This window comes from Filobasidium floriforme (genome assembly GCF_021052385.1).
Source record: "Filobasidium floriforme strain CBS 6241 chromosome Unknown HD553scaffold_9, whole genome shotgun sequence".
NCBI lineage: Eukaryota > Fungi > Basidiomycota > Tremellomycetes > Filobasidiales > Filobasidiaceae > Filobasidium > Filobasidium floriforme.
The window spans coordinates 816,221-834,335 of record NW_025763630.1 but is presented as its reverse complement, the minus strand read 5'-3'; the positions used below and the strand labels follow the sequence as shown (position 1 = coordinate 834,335).

Genomic DNA, 18,115 nt, shown 5'->3' with positions numbered 1-18,115 from the left:
TCGTCTTTAGTCTCCGACGTGCGCAAGACTACCTAGAACGTCGGAAGGTCCAAGCGATGGACGGTTCCAGCAACAAGGAGTCCTGATCCGGACCCCTTTGAACTTCGTACTACCTTGTCGTCTACCCTGTCTTCGAACGATGCTTGATCCTTCTCTGTACTTGCCGGGTAGCGGGCGTTGAATTGTAACACCTTTGTATGTCAACCCGAACAGCTTGTCTCGAATAGAGGCAGTATATTGATTGATTCAGTAATCCCGAAGTGCTGTACTTGGAGTGTACCTTGTCGGCAGGAGACCATGAGGACAATTTCTGCAAGTTCCGTGAAATGCTTCTCATCCTGTCTTGACATCCTGATTTTTGCGTCATCAGATATCCGTACAAGTAGATAGCGAACATGTCATCAGACGCTGTATCGAGTCAGGAACTATGGTGATACAACAGATATAGAACGCACGACACACCGACGTAGATACGTCACCCATGTTTGGTCACTCTGCCTTCAGTGCTTTCTCTTTCAACTTCGCAGATTCTTCCAAGAATTCGTCGATCCACCTTGCGATCTTGTCAAGTTCCTCATAGTGAGGACGTACAGCATTGACGGATTCGTTGTCATCGAGGGCATCGAAGTTTCCCATGTATCCCTTGAGGAAGCCCACAAACCACTTCAAATTCTTCTCGATGATTTCCAGACTCTCAATCGCCAACATCCTCTTGTCCTTTGCTGTTTTCTGCCTGACTATGCTCTTGTATGCTCTCTGCGTTATGAGCTTGATTGTTCTGCTCCATGTTTTGACAACCCCTTCCCGCACAAGAGCCCCACGGGATACAAGAGCAGTGTAAAGTACCTCAGATTGAAGTACCTCTTAACAGATGGAAACACCATGTGACAACAACTTCCACAAAGGTTCGAAATGCTCGTTGTCGTTTTTATAATGTTTCAGCCCTTCGGCGCACATCTCCGATGCGTTTGTTCCAATCCGACGCCGCACATCTTCTCTCAGCTCATCCGGGGTCGGACGACTGGAATTTTCCGTGAGAGTACTCATACATGAGGCGTCCTTCCCCTAGTGTCAGACTACTGGAGCTCCCAATGACAGTGGATGGGTCGACCTCTCGAGTCCTAATCGCCCGGAGATAGGAGGGATTTTGACGAGAGGGACGGATAGCCGAAAGCTCGGCTCCTTCCGCAGTGATCTGAGCTTCCTGTTCCTGCAAAGAGGCATCCAGTTCTTGAAGAGTCAGAGGCGCAAAGTCCTCTGTGAGGTTGGAGAAGCGGGTAGAAGGAGCGGCAAATGATTGTTCAGGGATCTGCTCTGCCATTGTCGCTTTGCGTTGCGTATCAAGTATGATCTGCTAGATGATGGAAGAGACAAAGAAGCGCTTGTTCGAAAGACAAGGAAAGTGATAAATGATTGAGCTTGAGCCAGCATGAAGACGGAACGATCTCCTCTCCTATACGTGGCGCTCTCGCCATTCAGGCTACCTTGATGTCATTCAAACACAGATCAAAGGAAAGTCTACCCCTGGCCCCTGGCGTGTCAGGCCTGGAAAGAGGTTCTCGCGCGCAAAGGTCTCCTGCGGCCTGCAAGGTTCTCATGCAAGGGGCTTTGTGCGCTTCTCATCAAAATTCAGCTTGTAAGAAATGCAATGTTTGGCTTCTCATAACCTGCGGTCCAAAAACCGAAGCATGTTCCAAGAGATTTGACATTGGGATATTCATGGATGAAGGCTATACTACTATAATCTCGAAATAATGAATCAACAAGATTGTACCTTTACATTTTGTACACGATTAGACAACAGTCTCCGACTCATAAGACTCTTCCTCTAACTTCTTCTGCTTATCTTGCAGCCTCTGCAACTCCTCGATAAAAGCCGCAACATCCTCCCCAATCTTGTTAAGTCTCTCTAGGTGTTCATCCTGCCCCGGTCCAACTTCACTGCCGTCAAGGTACCGTTTCATGAATTCTGCATACCACACCATGTTCTCCTTGAGCCTTTCCAACCCCTCGAGGAATTTCACCCTCTTTCCGTTCATGTCCTTTCCCGGGAAATTGTACATCCCTTGCAACATGTCCCTGACCTGTCTGCTCCAATCGATTACACCCATGTCAGCTGCTTTTGCAGTCTCGAATGCGTCCATGGTGATGTTACACCGGAAGATCTCCTGGAAGATGGCAGCACCCTTTGTCATAAGCGCCCACATGGGTTTAAGATTGTCGGTGTCACGTTGGAGGTGAAGATCCTCGGTAAGTTGCGTTATATAACCCCTCTGTGAGCCGATTCTAGCGATTGCGTAATCTTGCTCTGTAGGGTTCGCTCCTGTAGGGCGATAGTTGAATGCCTGCCTGGGCGGTCCATCTCTAAGCCTTACAGTGTTCTCAGTAGATATTCCCTGGGAGGTGAGAAAAGACAACCCCTGAGAGTCTCTTTCCGATTGGGCTTGCACTTTTTCCTCCTTGATACGATTGTATTGTTCGGTAAGAAGAGAGCTAAGGTCCTCAACAGTGATACCAGAAGGAGCATATGATGCTATGCTGGTGGAGAAAGGGATAGTAGAAGGGGTCATCGACTGTTCGCCGAGTCCTTCGGTTGGCATTGTAAACTGTAACCGTGCGCGATGTTTCGACTGTAGATGTGGCAATCAGTGTATCGGACGGGAAGCTACGCCTCGAAACTGGGTCCCTTTCTTCAGCGTCGAAACCACTGTCGACCCCTGTTATATAATGCTCTCGCCTTCACATCTACCCCGTGCATGTTGGCTGAGAATGCCGACAACTCACGCAGCACATCAAAGGAAAGTCGCGCGATGAAACGCCCAGCGGAAAGTTCTAGGTCGCAATAATAATGACGACATCGACTTACAAGATCACCGTCTCGATGACGAAAAAAGATATGTGAGCCTGCAGTCCTGATCGGCCGGACGGTTCAAATGCGGGCAAACAAATTTGGTTCGAGGTATGTTTATTTCGATAGTTTGGTCTACTCAACCTAATACAGCTCTCCTCGCACACAGAGCATATACTGACGAAATGGTAAGCCATTTCGTCTGTATACCATCATATCCATTTCTGTCCTTTCCGCGATAAGCCTCCCCGAAAACCGGCCTGTCTTGGTATTCTGGTAGGCACATCAACGCAAAGTCCTTTGTACGTATTAAAGGTAAAGAGCAGGCTTCGACACGTGTGTCAAGCTGAACAAAGGTCCATCGCGGTATGATCAAAAGCTGTATACAAATGCATATACAAGTTCGAGTCAGTTGAGGCTCTTTTCTTCAACTTTGAGCAACTTCAACGCATTCCTAAATTGACCGATGCTGCTGATAATACCGATCGGTCCCGGCTCATTGTTACTGCGGGGTTGCGCCTTGACCCATCCTGCCATAAAGTTCCCATACCAAACCAAGTTGGTTTCAATCTCCGTCAGACCCTGGATGAGTTCCAACCTCTTCTCCTTCTCTGAGACCTGTTCCGCCCATGGTAGGTACATTTTCCACAGAATGTATCTGATCTGCTTAACCCAATTGCTGATGATTCTCACTTCCTCTCCATGGACTGCAAGTGCAACGAGGAGATGCTCGTATCGAAGTACAGCTTGACAGATCGAAGCACCTCTCCTCATCAGTTCCCATAAGCGGTTGAGACGTTCGCTTTGCTTTCTGCGATACTGCTCGTGATCGAGTCGCACCCGTATCGCTTGAACCTCTTTTCCCAGATTGGACACCACGAAAGCTCCTAGCTCAGCTGTTGACAGCCTACTTCGCCTTGAAGATGAAGTGCCAGGAGCGACAGTCGAATCAGGAGTACTCTCAGCTTTTTCAGCCGTGGATGCTGAGGAGGCCACTCGAGACGAGCTGCGCGAGCGAGTCGAGCTTAATCCCGGTTCTAAGCGTTTCCTCTGTTCAACCAGAGAGGAGTACAGACTCTCATAACTGAAGGGAACAACGAAAGTATGTAAACTTTCATCGTAGGGGATAACAGAAGAGGGGGTTCTGGGCCTGGGGCTATGCCACATTGCCCTTAATGCGTTTCGTGCGCTAGATACTGATTTTAGAGATAGAACTGAAGCTGAAGCGCTTCTCGGGTAGAGATGTGCTGACTGTTGACAGTTATATGTGACTATATATACTCTTCAAGACTCTCGCCATCCAGGCTTCAATGATCATGCTACTTGCAGGTGATCGATGAAAGGAAAGTTTGCGGATTGACGGCTGAAACGAGCGCTGAAACCTTTGCGAGCGAGCCTGAGGTCAATGCCGGCATGCTTACGTGATCAGAGTTTTGCTACAAATTATTCGAATGACCGAGGGTCTCGCACACAACTCGATGTTCATCTCGAGATCCTGTGCTGCTCAACCTCGGTCCAGCTGTCAGCAGTACTTCCCAATACCGTAAAACCACTATAAGCAGGCAGGGATCATACGTACGAAATGGTGAGCCTACGTTTCCGGTCATACGAGGCTCGTGGCGACATGGGGACAGAGCTGCAATTGAATCCCGTCTGCAATCGCCTCGTAACAGAAGATCAAGGTTATCACCAGGTCCTTGGACGACCACCTGCCCGCTTCGTAAGCTCAGCGAGCCTCTGAAACGTATATAGGGTGTTCTACTGACCTCTGATACTGTCTCTTCTCGCCCATACAGCTCGGCGGCACCTCATCCTCTCCAACGTAACCTCGACCCAGCCCTCCATCCATTCTCAAAGACCCGTGAATACACTCGAGCAGTAACCGCCGCCAAGATGGACAGGATGTTTGCGAAACCTTTCGTCGGTGCGATCGAGGGTCATCAAGATGGAGTGTATTGTCTGGCTAGAGATCCGAGACGGGTGGGCGTGGTAGCCGGTGGAGGCGGTGATGGAGGTGAGCTAGGAGACGGATCGCTGGTCTGCTTCTGAATCAGAACGACGAAAGCTGATCGTATCGTCTTCTGTGGCAACTACAATTCTCTAGAGGTTATACTGCACTCCCTTCCTCTCCGAAGACCTCTCCTCAAACTCCCTCAAGCCCACAAAGGCATGGTCTCCGGCGTAACCTTCACCTCCCACACTTCGGACCGTAAACGAAACCTCCTCTCCTGTTCCTCTTACGACATGACCGTCAAACTCTGGAACACCATGAGGATCTCCAACCACCTCTCCCACGTCGTCGAGAACGAGTCGGACCTCGACGAAGACGGGATCGGCGGGTTCGAAGGGAACGCTTATAAAGCTGCCGACGAGCAAGAGTTGGGGAAAGGGATGTTGGATGAAGATCAGGCCAGGTTGGGGGAAGATGGGATGGACATGGACGATGATGCGTTCGTCGAGGAAGAAGGTGGCGGGCTGAACATCGTGGATCAGGCAAAGAGGGATGCGGCAGCGGCCAAGATGGAGCCTTTGATGGTGTACCAAGGCAAATTCGGTTTCAAGTGAGTACGCTCGTCTGCAAATCAGAACCGATTCACGATTCGCCAGATGGCCGAGACTAACAAACTCGACCTCGTAGCGGCATCGACCACCACCGGACAGACAACATCTTCGCTACGGCATCCAACACGGTCCAGATCTGGGACACGACCAAATCCAGCGCGCTCTCCAACTTGCAATTCTCAAATTCGTTGGAGACGGTGACAAAAGTCAAATTCAACCAGTCCGAGACGAGCGTGCTTGCGAGTATCGGAAACGACCGGACGATGTGTCTCTATGATATCCGGACGGGCAAGGCGGAGAGAAGGATCGTCATGAACGTGAGTCCGAGTGTTTGGTTTTTGTGGCGGAATCTCACACCCCACACGAGCTAATGTTGCTATCCGGCCCTCTCTGCAGATGAAATCCAACTCGTTGGCCTGGAACCCGACATTACCTACCGTCCTCCTGCTCGCCTCGGAAGACCACAACCTCTACACTTTCGACCTTCGTAAGATGGAGACCCCGACCCAGATCTACAAGGGTCACGTGGCCGGTGTGATGAGCTGCGATTGGAGTGAGTCCCCCCCCCCCCCCCCCCCACACCTTTCTCCAGATTTCCACTCTATCACTATAACTGACAATGACGCCATATGAACAGGTCCTACCGGAGAAGAATTCGTTTCCGGCTCATACGACCGAACGGTCAGGCTGTGGAACCGGGACCAAGGCCGATCGAGGGATACGTACCATACCAAGCGAATGCAACGTGTTTTCGATACGGTCTACACGCCTACTGCGGATTTCGTCTTGTCTGGGTCGGACGATGGGAATGTCAGGTGAGTCTAGTCTATCTTCCCCACTCGGCCTGCTTCCTTCCCTACCCTTCCCTTACAAGCTCTAACTCCGTTTGAATATGCAATGTAATTGCCGGTGATCTAGGATCTGGAAGACGAACGCCTCGGCTAAACTGGGACCGATCGATACGAGAGAAAGACAGTCGATGGAATATCGACGCAAGTTGCGGGAAAAGTGGGGCAACGAAAAGGGAGTCCGGGAGATCGAGAGGTACGTCGTTCTAGCTCTTTTAGCCTTCTTTTGGTATCATACCCAAACCCGAGCTACACGTTACAAATCACAAAAATCACAAACCCTGACCTATTCGTCTTTTATCACGCCCCATATCACCCTCTGCTACACATTATTTTCTTCCTTTCTATCAACGTTGGCAGGCAACGACGTCTCCCGTCAAACATCAAGAACGCCGCCGCCCTCAAAAAGACCATGTTGGACGCCCGGAAGACGAAAGACGACAATCGGAGGCGACATACGAGGGAGGGGCTGGAGAAGCCTTTGGCGGAGAGGAAGAGTGAGTTTTTGAGTCGGTCGGGCTGGAGGGTTTTTGTTTTGTTGGGGGGTTGTTTGGTCGCGAGGCGTCACTTTGTTCACTCGGAAGTGGAAGTGGACATGGAAGTGGACATGATAGCTCACGCTTGGGGTTTTTGTTTCCTTGCAGAGGTCATGGTTGCCGAGCAACATTAGCGGGAATCTGGGTGGTTCTGTTCGTGTTCATGTCGCCGGTTACTGTACTTTTACCGTACCGTTATGTATTCGTTGTATCCTCATATCACGCGGTACGAGTACCCTCTGTACGACATTCTACACTCTAATTAACTTTCCTGAGGGAGGTCTACCGATTGTAGTCATCGTCATCGGTCATCGATCATCGACCCGCCACCCCTCGTCGGTATAGTAGTTTTCAATTTAGCGTCCCTGGGGGACAAACCACGACTCATCTCATCGGCTAGCGAGCGAGGGTGCGGAATGGCGCGAGCAGAGGTGTCATCGGATCGCAGTTCCGGATGGGAAGGTTGGCGAGCAGTATCTTCCCACTATATCTGAGTTCATGGATCAAGCATCAATCCAGCTCGGATATCTGGTTGGCGAGTACGAAGACCCCAGCCAGTAGCCAGTAGTTTTTAGGTGAACATCGACCTCCTTCGATTGTCGGTTCCTGAAGCGAATTTACGGTTTCGGAAGCAAAAAGAAGAGAGAAGGGACGCGGGCAGCTGCTTCCGGCGATCAACCCCTAGCGTCGCTCGACCCCGACGGTTGAACGACACTTTCTCGAGTTCTACTATCAGGACCTCCGACCTATCTCTACGATCTCGAGTCGATATACCATCCACAAAACGCTCGAGAACTATATCATAGGCCGGCAACTTTCGTTTCCGACGACAATGTCCGCCGCGTCACGTCAACAGGCGGCGGCTGGGAGGATCAACCCGAACTGGTTGCACTATGGAGCGGCCGCGTTGCTGGGAGCTATCGTGCTGGGGAACGTCTTGCGTTGGGGTATCCTAGGTCAGTACACGGCTACTTGAGCAAAGCAGGCTCTATTATATCTATCTCCGAGGAAGGCAGTGCTGATCTAGAAAATGGTTCTGGGAAACGCTTCACGAAACAGGCTGGACGGATCCTTATCGATGTGAAGCGTTGTTGACGACCGGTTCATGGTCAGACCCTGGTACATGGTCGAATTGGCAACCAGAAGGTCAGCTCAAACCCAGCGCTCATCGCTCGCTGATGAACGAACCTAATCAAACCTCATCCTCACCTAGGCTGTATCCTCTCCACACCGACCCCAGCGCTCCTTAGCAAATGCCTCCTTCCACAACCTTCCCCTCCTACCGGTCTCTCTTCCCTCTTCTCCCCCACCTCCTCCTCCTCTTCTTCTTCTTCCTTATCCGCGGGCAAGTCCTCAGCAACGATCAGGTTCATCGGGGACTCCACCGTCCGTCAGGTCTACCACGCCGCGAGCCAGCTTATGGACCCTTCTCTGGCTGGAGCGGCAGGGGCATCGGCTGGTGATAAACATACCGACAAGGAGGTCAGGGTGAAGGGGAAGAATGGCGGGGAGGTCGTCTTTAGCTTTTGGTGGTGAGTCCCGCGCGCTGGCAAGACATTATCGACCAGATAAAAAAAGGCGAAAAGCGGATGGGCGATTGATTTCGTTTTTCCTCTGCGTGGGGGCTCGTATAGGGACCCTTTCCTCAATACCACCAAGACGATCGAATATCTCGGCCGCCCCACATCTTCCCCCTCTTCCCTCCTCGTCCTCGGTTCAGGCCTCTGGTACCTGCGCCACCCTTCTTCCGGGGGTCTAAGCGCCTGGACGACGATGGTAGACGAGACTTTCAACTCGATCGTCTCTTCCCAGCCTAAATCGCAATCACACCTCCTGCCTCCACCTATGCCCATGCTCAGAGACGGCCTAGGGATCGCGGACAGTATCGTCTTTTTACCTGTGACCAGGCCGGTGGATTCCAGGTTGAACCCCGATCGAGCAGAGACGATCAACCACGTCGACGTAGAAGCTATGAACTCTGGTCTTCTCGCCCGACTGTTGACCAGCCATACCTCCGGCCTGACCCCTTCGACCCACACGACCGCCCCCGTGGTCATCCCTACGGTCTTGAACGACCTGCTCGTCCCCTCAGAGACCGAGGACGGCTTGCACTATTCCGACAAGATCGTCAAGAAGCAAGCGGAGATCTTGTTGGGGTATAGGTGTAATGATATGGCGAACGAGATGAGCGGGGCGTGTTGTCGCAGGGAAAAGAGGTTGACGATCATGCAAGTCGTCGTACTGTTCTTCGTCTGTGCGTGGGCGCCTCTGAGTATTTTGCTGAGGAGCAAGGCTACGAGTGAGTGCAACTCGATGCCGGCCCGTACGTGGTCCTGGCAGGACGATAGGCTGATGAATGAGGATTTTGTCAAAAACAGCATTTGCGGCCAAGAACAACCACCTGCTCGTCCCCCCCAAAGCCGCCATGCCGTTCACTATCTTCGGTACGGCCATCCTTTACCTCTTCCTGGCCGACCGGACGAGCGTCTTCCTCAAAGAACAGAAACAGTACAACGTATGGACGTTTAGCATCCTGGTACTGATCGCTCTGGGGATCGGGTTGATCACTACGGTCAGACGGGATAAGGATATGGGATTCTTGAACCGGGAACAGACCGACGAGTGGAAAGGATGGATGCAGAGTGGGTCGTCCTTCTTTTCTCGTCTTGCAGAGCGCGCAAGTTGCTGATTGTGGATTTTGTAGTCGCCATCCTGATCTACCACTTTTTCGGAGCTTCCAAGATTTCGGGGATTTATAACTCTATCCGGGTGCTGGTTGCTTCCTATCTGTTCATGACGGGATGTGAGTATTGCAGTGGGTATGGTCTTGTTCGTCTCGCTGATGCTGACGCCTTTACGTTATGCAGATGGACACTTCACTTACTGTACGTAGAAAAGTTGAGCCACAGAGCCCAGATTGGACAGGCTACTAATCATTCATCTATCGACAGACTACAAGAAGAACGAATTCGGGTTTCAGCGAATCGCGATGGTCATGGTCCGACTCAACCTGCTCTCGGTCGTCCTTCCCTACACGATGAACACCGACTATGCTTTCTACTACTTTGCACCCCTTGTCTCGTGGTGGTACATGATCATCTACGCGACCATGCTCGTCGGGCACAAGTACAACGACAAGCCGGCGTTCTTGTTGCCCAAGATCATCGTCTCTGGGGTCTTGGTCGCGCTGTTCATGAAGCAAGGATGGATCATGGAGAGGATCTTTACCGTCCTCAAGCTCGTCTTTGGGATCCAGTGGTCCGCCAAGGAATGGTCTTTCCGGGTCTCGCTCGATCTCTACATCGTCTACGGAGGCATGCTATGTTCGTACGCCTACATCAAGATCAAAGAGTTGAGGTTCCCGGATAAACCCTGGTTCGCCATGGCCAGGAATAGCGCCATCGGAGCGTCCGTATTGGCGTTCATCTGGTTCTTCTGGTTCCAACTCTCGCTTCCCAACAAGTTCATCTACAACGACTATCATCCCGTCGTCTCGGCCATCCCGATCTTTGCGTTCATTGTCCTGCGGAACGCTAGCGGTTTGCTTCGATCGGCCTCGTCCAAGGTGTTCATGTTCATCGGACAATGCTCCTTGGAGACGTTCATCCTGCAATTCCACGGTTGGATGGCATCGGATACCAGGGGGATCCTGATGGTCATCCCGGGGACGCGGTGGAGACCGCTCAACCTGGTCCTCTCCACCATCGTGTTCATCTGGCTCAGCTACAAGGTGTCCAACGCGACGGGCGAGATTACCGACTGGGCCGTTGGGTTGCCCAAGAAGAAGCCAGCTGGTCTGCCGGTCCCGGTTACCGCTGCCTCTGCACCTACCACTGCACCTTCGGCTTCGACAGTCGTGGTCGATGCAATCGGGTCCAATGGTAGCGCTGGGGCTGTACCAGAATCGATCGCGCTCATGAACCGAGACGAACCCAACAAGGAGTTCAATGTCGACAACGAGGGCTTGCTCGAAAAGGAAATACCGCCAACGGCGACGAGGAGGTCGAACGCCAAGGTGAGTGGACGAGTACTCTTATAAGCTCATGGGGGATCGTCTGCAGCTCGACTGACTCTCGGCTCGTCTCGTCGTCGTCATCATTAGGGCATCCTCAACCAACTCTCATCACACCCCCAGGTAGCGGCCTTTACGGAAGCGGCCAAGACGAGACCCTCGATCAAGCTGAGCTTGACACTGGTGGTCTTGTGGATCCTGAACCTTTTATACTAGATACTAGACTTCGGAAGAGCGTAGAGGGGGCGTAATAATGAATTTGGGCATGATAGACATGAAGAATCGCATACATTTACATGACAGCCTAGAACGATTCTATCATCAAATGGTCCGTTCCCTGTCGCGAGTTTGTTGATGTCGTGGTCGAGGACCGCCTTTCATGCTCTTGTCTTGCTATGATGTATCCGCTTGGGCGCGCTTGGGCCCGGTCCTTCGTCGTACTATTCCCGAAGAGGAACCTTATCGGGGCGAAATGCTCGAGTCATTTAGAGACGGTTTGCATCGAACCTGACAGGGCGATTGAGTCCGCGGCCGTCGTGTTCCAGCTCGGTTTACTGGTCGTGACTAGATTTTGAGACGTTAAATGGCTTCATCGCCTCGCCTCATAGTCACCTCCAAAGGCATTCTGTGGCGCTGGTGAGGTTCGACTCACCACTTGTTGTCCAGGTAAGTCTGCCTTATGAAGAATCGCCGCTCTTCCTTTTCTGCCAATTATAACCAGTTTAGTGATCAACTTAGAGTGCGGCTTTGACGCCCTCGACCTCTTGTCCCCCCGTCAGGGCAACATCCACCAGGAACAGCCCTAACCGGAGGACAGCCGACAACGAGCTGCGCTCCGCCACGTTTGACACAAGGGCAAAACCATGTCCTTCTGTCTTGATGCTCTGCTGGGTCACTGAACCTGGAGAGACTCCGTCTCAAGCCTGCGCTAGATTGACAATATGAGTATTCGGACGATAATACCTGGCGAAATTGTGGAGGGAATGGTAATATCAGCGTGGTCATACCGCCAAGGGGACCGTCAGGGCAACAAGCTCGCAATGTGACGTCGCTAGGATTACACCAAGAACGAGGACAAGCCTACCAGGACGAACGCCTCTCTGCGACAGGACAGAGAGAGTCGAGATATGCTTGACGCGCAAGTACTTGCAGGAAACGATTTTATCGTGCAAAAACCGCGCAAACAGGGCAAAAAGATGAATGAACAGAGCCGGAATCGAACCGACGCAGGTTTCCCTACATGAATACACCTAAAACAGGTAAGCTTGCGCTTGAGTCATGCGCCTTAACCGCTCGGCCATCTGTCCTATAATTTTCGGGGTCCGCGGTTAACAACAATATCAGATCAGAAAGATCTTGACCGACATAACATCCTGTCCATACAATATCTGGAAATTACAGTTCTCGCCCGGTAGCCACCCTGACCTCAACTGGAGCACCCAGCGCAAGCTTGTCTGATGGTATGGAGCGCACCTGTATGGTGTCATGGTCTAACATTCGAGGGGAAAGGTCGAGTGCCGCACATCCAGTGTGTCAGTGCCTCCGAGACCATTGTCATCGACGATCGGATGGGTGGATACGCCATTAGGATGTCGCAGCATCCAGGCCGTCAGCTAGTCAATTTGTTCTCCCTGATATCATCGATACTTGCATGCTCAATCTATGCAATGTTCGATGCAAACAGAGACTTTCAGCCGCGATCCTACTAGATGATCGTAGCCGATTTGCTTCCGCTCAACCTTGCTCAATACCCGAACAAGCGAACGTCTTCAAGCTTGATACCTCATTGAACCAGCTGCTACTCATTGCAATTTACACAGATTCGAACGCCTTTGCCAGCACGACATATCATGTCACTCGTTCCACCAAGACCTGCAAGCCTTACAACCTCGCAGCTCAGACGACTCGAACCAACGCGACCTTCGGCGTTGCCTGCATTCCTCAGACGGCTCAGCTGGATCGTCGCCCTCGTTCTCGGTGGAGGAAGTCTCGTCGCTGCAGTCTGTTCGGTGAGTTCCGGTGTCGTGACCATGCGTAGCCCTAGCTGACAGGCTCAAAATAGAGGCTACTATTACCCCTACTATGGTCGACGTTCTCGGCAAGACAGGCGATCACCGAACAACAGCTCGTCGGGTTCAAGCAGATCGTAGCAGGACTTCGGAGCATACGTGGACGCAGATTCTACCGAACAACACCTCAGGTCGCAGTGTCGCACAAAAAGGAGAGCCCGGAAGGCAATAGCGAGTCCGGGTCCGATCGAGATACGGTCAAAGCTTCGAGACTTGGGGATTCGCTGCTCATCGAAGAGATGTCCGAGGCCGGCCGTGTGGATCTACAAGCCAAACAGGCCGAGGAGAAGGAACCTCTGCTTAAAGCTAAAGCACAGGAACGCAACACCTTCTTGCACTTTCGTCCGGGATTGGAAGAGCTACCTCATCTCCTCGATAATCTTGGCACCAACCTCTCGGCCACCAGCACGACAAGGACATCCCTCCTCTCCACGCTGGCTTCGTACAACAGCCAGCTACACACCCAGGACTTTGTATCGAACACCCGGGGCGGCCGCTTGAGAGGAGGCGTCGGCTTGAACACACTAGACGAGAACCTGGCGAAGGAAGCTGGGAGGTCCGGATCGAGCGGACTGGCAGGAGGGGAAACGGAGGAGTTTGTGATCGGGCGAGCCGCACCAGAGTTTGAAGAGCTGAGAAAGGAGGTGCGAGGTCTCAAAGGGCTGTTGCTGAGCCGGCAAGTCGGATCTTACATAAATGTCACATCGACACGACGCTGACCGGGGCTGTTCCATCGCAGGCGGAACTTTGCTTCAGTATCAAGGAGTTGATGGAATGAGAGATCCTAATGAAAGTTTCGGGGGGAACGGCTCGAGTTGTACTGAGTGCACATATTGACACGACGATAACATGATCATTTTCGCATCTAGGTCATGGCGCTCTCTTACAAACCATGAATGCAATTCAACTTGAAACCCCCCAACATCGTCTCTTTACCTAACGATAGGCGCCTTGTGGTCGACCTGATGCAACAGACCCAACCCGAGTCCGTTCACCTGCGTCGACCCGTTGATCCCGACCCGTCTAGCTTCCTCCATCTCGTACCTCCTCTCCTGCGCCCTCGCGTCCAACCTTTTGACCTCTTCCCATTCTACCCGCAAAAACACCCACATCCACCGTCGACCCAGTTCGAGCGCTTCCATGATGAACACCCCGCTCTCGATCTCGGAGATGGTATGTAGGTGGGAAGAGAGCTTGAGGGACCAGGTGAACCGGAGGACGAGGTCGAGGAGGATGAAGAGGTAGTACACGAACGGGTCAGGAAAGAGCATCCTCGGTCGGAGTCCGAAGGGTCCGGTAGGTCCTGCTCCAGCGAACGGTGCACTGGAAGACCCAGATCGGGACGTCGGATGGAGATGCGGGGCATGATGATCGCCCCTATCCGGATTTCCTGGCAACTGCGTAGAACCGCCCAGACCAGGCGAAGGGAACGGCGACCGTCGATGAGGCCCCAATTCGAACTCTTCTGCCGCCAAACCCGAATCCGTTCCGAAACCCAACGAGGCAGCTACCGACCGTACGAGTCGTCTGAAGTTGCGGTAGACGATGTTGGCCCGGGAATCCGGGGTCGTACGTGCACTGTACGATGTCACCGGGGCTTTGAACCAGGTCGAGCTTTGGAGTATGCCCAGACCCCAATCGTTGGAGACGTCCCACCAGAAGGAGAACAACGAGTTGATCAACACGGCCAGGAGCCTTCGGTTTACCGATCGACCATCAGAGCGGGAAAAAAAGTCAGCCCAGCATAACCGTCCGAGCGACTCGCCACGACTCACCACAACCTGAACGTCCTGCTCTCTCCGAACCACCTGCTCTGACTCTCATGCATCTGCTTCTCGAGCACTTCCACGCTCAGCCCCTTGATCTCGGCAATCTCCTTCATCACGTTCCTCTGCGCGGCAGAGAGGAAGATCACCGGGAACGCCGAAGCGTACTTCAAAGCGTTAAAGAGCGGCCTCGAAGAAGTCTGATGCGGGATGAGGTATTCCTGTATACACTGCCTGAGCCGCAAGCAGTAAGGCAAGCAGACCATGGCGAGTTTGATGTAATTCCCCGTGCCGCTCATCCGGACTCGTCCTTGAGCCAAGCCTCCGGACCAGATCTGGTTGGAGGAGACGACGAGGTCGCCGAGGACTTTGGCAAAGGAGGTGAGGACGTCGGCGAGGATCACGTCGGCGAAAAAGGGAGCGTGGTCCCAAGGTGGGGAGAGGATACGTTTGAGTGATCTGTACGAGCGTTCTCAGCGTCAGTATGCAGATGGATGACATGACCACGAGGTTGTTGCCGAGTATCACAAGCTGGATAGAAGGGGAAAAGGGGTAAAAATAGGGTAGGAAGGTTTGACGAGGCTCACCTTAACAACCCCATCCTCTCCGACCGTGCCAAGAACCCTCTCTTCCACGTCAACCCGACCACCAGTCCCCCAACGATGACCCCTATAACCCATCTAAACCTATCCATCTCGACCTCCTCTTCCCCTCCCTCAGCTTGCCCCGTAGCGTACCTAAACGCCGTCCATCCCATTCCCACCCAGAGGGTATAGATGACGAACAGCATGTAGATAGGCTTGTGCAGGTCTGTCCGGCGGCGTGTACGACGAGATGGACGGCGTGACGAGGTGGTAGGGGGGAGGAAAGAAGGGGTGCTAGGGGATGGAGAGTCTAGCCTGATGATCCTGCTCGCTGGCAACTCCGGCTCGTTGTTGTGATCCCCATCGAAGAGCACCCGAGGTTTCTCTTCATCTTCCTCTTCATCCGTCAAACTCAAGCTCCCATCGTTAACATTATTATTAACGTCCCCTCCGTCCTGCTCATTCTCGATATCCTGCGACAGATCCAACGCCCCACCCGCATCCACCCCCAAGATCGTCAAGACGTGTAGATTCACCGCCCAGAGCAAGATCTCCAGTCCGACCAACGTGAGGACCCTAAAAGGTAGCGGGAAGGAGGCTGAGAAGTGTGGCAGGTTTATATGAGAGTGTCCGGCGTGTTGAGCTGGGGAGAGGGGGAGGTCGTCGTACGAATTCGAAGGGGGAGAATCGATGTCCATCTTTGGCGTGTGGTTGGTGTTGTGAGAGAAGTGGGAGGTAAGGGTCAAGGAGGCTATATTCGGGTCATCCGATACGATTTGCTTTTTCGACGTCCGATCTGTCTGAGCGGTCTCGTTCCTCGTCAGAAAGATGCTGCTGTCGGACAGACAAGATTGTAACTCGTATTCAACCTGTTCAACTATCCCGAGACGGAATGTCTGGACGCTCCCCGTCTCGCGCCGCTCTTGTCGTCGGTCCCTGGCGATAGCGTCGTGGGAGCAACGAGCCTTCGAGATAGAAACCCTCTCGATACACGACGGCTAGCTGTCTTGATCTATCAGACGATGGAAGGAGAGCGAGGTCGTGGTCTGTAATCGGACACGGTATAGACTAGATGCTACGAAGCTACGACACAAGTTGTTGCTCCCTCTTGATGTCTATCGTTCCAATTTCCTTCCGAGAGTCACAGAGAGAGAGAGACATTCACAGACACAGAGCGGGATCAGAAGTGGCCTCGAACACGCGACGACAAGGGCGCCACTCCCTCCCTCTGCTCCGGAAAGAGTCGACCACCGACAATCTAGACCCATCATCCGATACACCTAGAGAAAATATCGTAATACACGTTTCAAACTACATCCTGAGGTAAAAGTACAGTCGCAGTCCGACCTCCCCCATATATGACTTCTCCGCCCGTAGGATTTGTACCTCTTCAACGCACACGAAAAGGGGGTGTTCTCCCGATCTTCCTCTTCTTCCTTCTCCTCGACAGGTCAAATGCTCAATAAGGCATCCCTCCATAACCGTACGGATTCACTAAACCCCCCAGATCCCAAAAAAAAAACTCAGCCTTTTCCCCTCTTCGCTCTTGTACTATCTGAGCCCCGGGTAGTTCGAATCGGACTTACTGCCCATCATCCCCATGCCCATCCCACCATAAGGATAACCCACTACGAAAATCCCCCCGGCCACCAGCCATAACCCGTCAGCCTCAACAGGACATCTTTGGAATTCTTTCTCGGCTCCTGCAAGGCTGGACATGGACTCACTTCCCATCGAACCCATCATCATCGGGTTCATCATCCCCATCCCGTACATCCCTCCCATACCTATGAAATTCAATCGACACAGGTCAGCTCGATAATCGGGTCGAGCGAATTGTGAAGATGTGAAGCGGGAAGGCTGGTCGAGGACGTACCTAGGTTCATGTAATCGTTAAGTAAGCTGTCGGATTGTAAGGTGGTATCATAGGTCAAATGGTTTGGGAGAAAGCATGATGTGGTGTATCCCGATATGCGTAAGCGGAAAGAGGTCGATTCGGGGTGAAGATATTTCCCGCCGAAGAGATCCCCATATCGACCGAACCGAAATGATCACGTATTAACGACGAAGTAGGACGAAAGCGAAGAACAGCGCAAACGATAGTAAGAGGAAATCGGCTGTGTCATGACACTCAAGGTGGAAGGACGAAGGCTTACCCTCCTGCTGGATACCGAGGAGCCTGTTATACGAAGTAATGAGACAGCGGGATGTCAATTCCAGATTCGAGACGCGAAAAGTTGAGGTTTCAAGTCCATGTGCAGATCCAGGTGTACCGATGACGAGATCGTATAGCATCCCCACACGTTAACGTTATAGATCCAGCGATGAATCGATCGATAGCCAGGTAGATCCGACGCCATGCCAGGCAAGACGATAACAACGAAAAGTCACCAAGGAGAAAACGATACTGGAATCAGCTTCCTCTTCTCCGAATCGAATTGTAGAAGCTCGAGGACAGGTTGATAATACAAGACATCGACTCACACCGTAAGGCCCGCTCATACCTATAGCCGGCCATCCCAGGCCCTGACGAGGTAGATTTGTGTGAACATCGTCGAGACCAAGGCGTACGAATACATGGACGGTGATAGGGTAGGTGCGATAACAGGATGGGTGCATGTAGGTCGGCAAGTAAACCAAATATGAAGTAAGAGAGAGGGAAGAGAAAGAGAAGGAGAGATGTTGGTCGTCAGTACTGTACGTGCTTGATTGTACGAAGCGCCGGTGGCACAAGAGGCATCGTCGTGTTCGAGATCAATGTCAATATAAGGGTCCGTCCGCCCGGTACCCTCTACGGCTTCCACACGCCTGGATCCCGACTTTCTCCCCTGGTTCCGTCACATGACTAGGACCTTATGCTCATCAACACGGGTCGGTATCTCGCACCTCG

General features: G+C 52.4%; 6 protein-coding genes and 1 non-coding gene across 7 annotated transcripts; 3 read left to right on the top strand and 4 right to left on the bottom strand.

The window, feature by feature from the left end:
• Positions 1–179: 179 nt before the first annotated feature.
• Positions 180–1,637, bottom strand: HD553DRAFT_335106 (uncharacterized protein). The gene is made up of 4 exons (XM_046182180.1): positions 1,081–1,637; positions 456–863; positions 262–351; positions 180–195 (listed from the first exon to the last, which is right to left on the bottom strand). The coding sequence occupies exons 1-2, from the start codon at positions 1,319–1,321 to the stop codon at positions 490–492; spliced, it is 615 nt and encodes a 204-aa protein (XP_046037247.1). The 5' UTR covers positions 1,322–1,637; the 3' UTR covers positions 180–195; positions 262–351; positions 456–489.
• Positions 1,638–1,793: 156 nt separating this feature from the next.
• On the bottom strand, positions 1,794–4,015 carry HD553DRAFT_323693 (uncharacterized protein; the record flags this gene model as incomplete). The annotated part of the gene is made up of 5 exons (XM_046181413.1): positions 1,794–2,630; positions 2,785–2,832; positions 2,867–2,912; positions 3,031–3,227; positions 3,281–4,015. The coding sequence occupies 5 exons, from the start codon at positions 4,013–4,015 to the stop codon at positions 1,794–1,796; spliced, it is 1,863 nt and encodes a 620-aa protein (XP_046037246.1).
• A 341-nt stretch (positions 4,016–4,356) lies between these two features.
• On the top strand, positions 4,357–7,312 carry HD553DRAFT_310568 (WD40-repeat-containing domain protein). Its single transcript, XM_046179855.1, has 10 exons — positions 4,357–4,433; positions 4,522–4,568; positions 4,645–4,862; positions 4,953–5,409; positions 5,487–5,727; positions 5,807–5,963; positions 6,048–6,225; positions 6,329–6,454; positions 6,619–6,755; positions 6,903–7,312. Exons 1-10 carry the CDS (start codon positions 4,431–4,433, stop codon positions 6,926–6,928), a joined length of 1,590 nt encoding a protein of 529 aa, XP_046037245.1. The 5' UTR covers positions 4,357–4,430; the 3' UTR covers positions 6,929–7,312.
• Positions 7,313–11,191, top strand: HD553DRAFT_310566 (putative O-acetyltransferase CAS1). The gene is made up of 9 exons (XM_046179854.1): positions 7,313–7,750; positions 7,854–7,940; positions 8,008–8,326; positions 8,429–9,093; positions 9,173–9,436; positions 9,499–9,597; positions 9,662–9,679; positions 9,746–10,809; positions 10,897–11,191. The coding sequence occupies exons 1-9, from the start codon at positions 7,627–7,629 to the stop codon at positions 11,020–11,022; spliced, it is 2,766 nt and encodes a 921-aa protein (XP_046037244.1). The 5' UTR covers positions 7,313–7,626; the 3' UTR covers positions 11,023–11,191.
• An 816-nt stretch (positions 11,192–12,007) lies between these two features.
• Positions 12,008–12,113, bottom strand: HD553DRAFT_t45. Its single transcript has one exon. It is a non-coding gene; the product is annotated as a tRNA-Leu (tRNA).
• A 438-nt stretch (positions 12,114–12,551) lies between these two features.
• On the top strand, positions 12,552–13,727 carry HD553DRAFT_310564 (uncharacterized protein). The gene is made up of 3 exons (XM_046179853.1): positions 12,552–12,815; positions 12,869–13,551; positions 13,615–13,727. The coding sequence occupies exons 1-3, from the start codon at positions 12,657–12,659 to the stop codon at positions 13,643–13,645; spliced, it is 873 nt and encodes a 290-aa protein (XP_046037243.1). The 5' UTR covers positions 12,552–12,656; the 3' UTR covers positions 13,646–13,727.
• On the bottom strand, positions 13,728–16,287 carry HD553DRAFT_310563 (protein-ER retention-related protein). The gene is made up of 3 exons (XM_046179852.1): positions 15,229–16,287; positions 14,651–15,100; positions 13,728–14,570 (listed from the first exon to the last, which is right to left on the bottom strand). The coding sequence occupies exons 1-3, from the start codon at positions 15,921–15,923 to the stop codon at positions 13,808–13,810; spliced, it is 1,908 nt and encodes a 635-aa protein (XP_046037242.1). The 5' UTR covers positions 15,924–16,287; the 3' UTR covers positions 13,728–13,807.
• Positions 16,288–18,115: the final 1,828 nt, after the last annotated feature.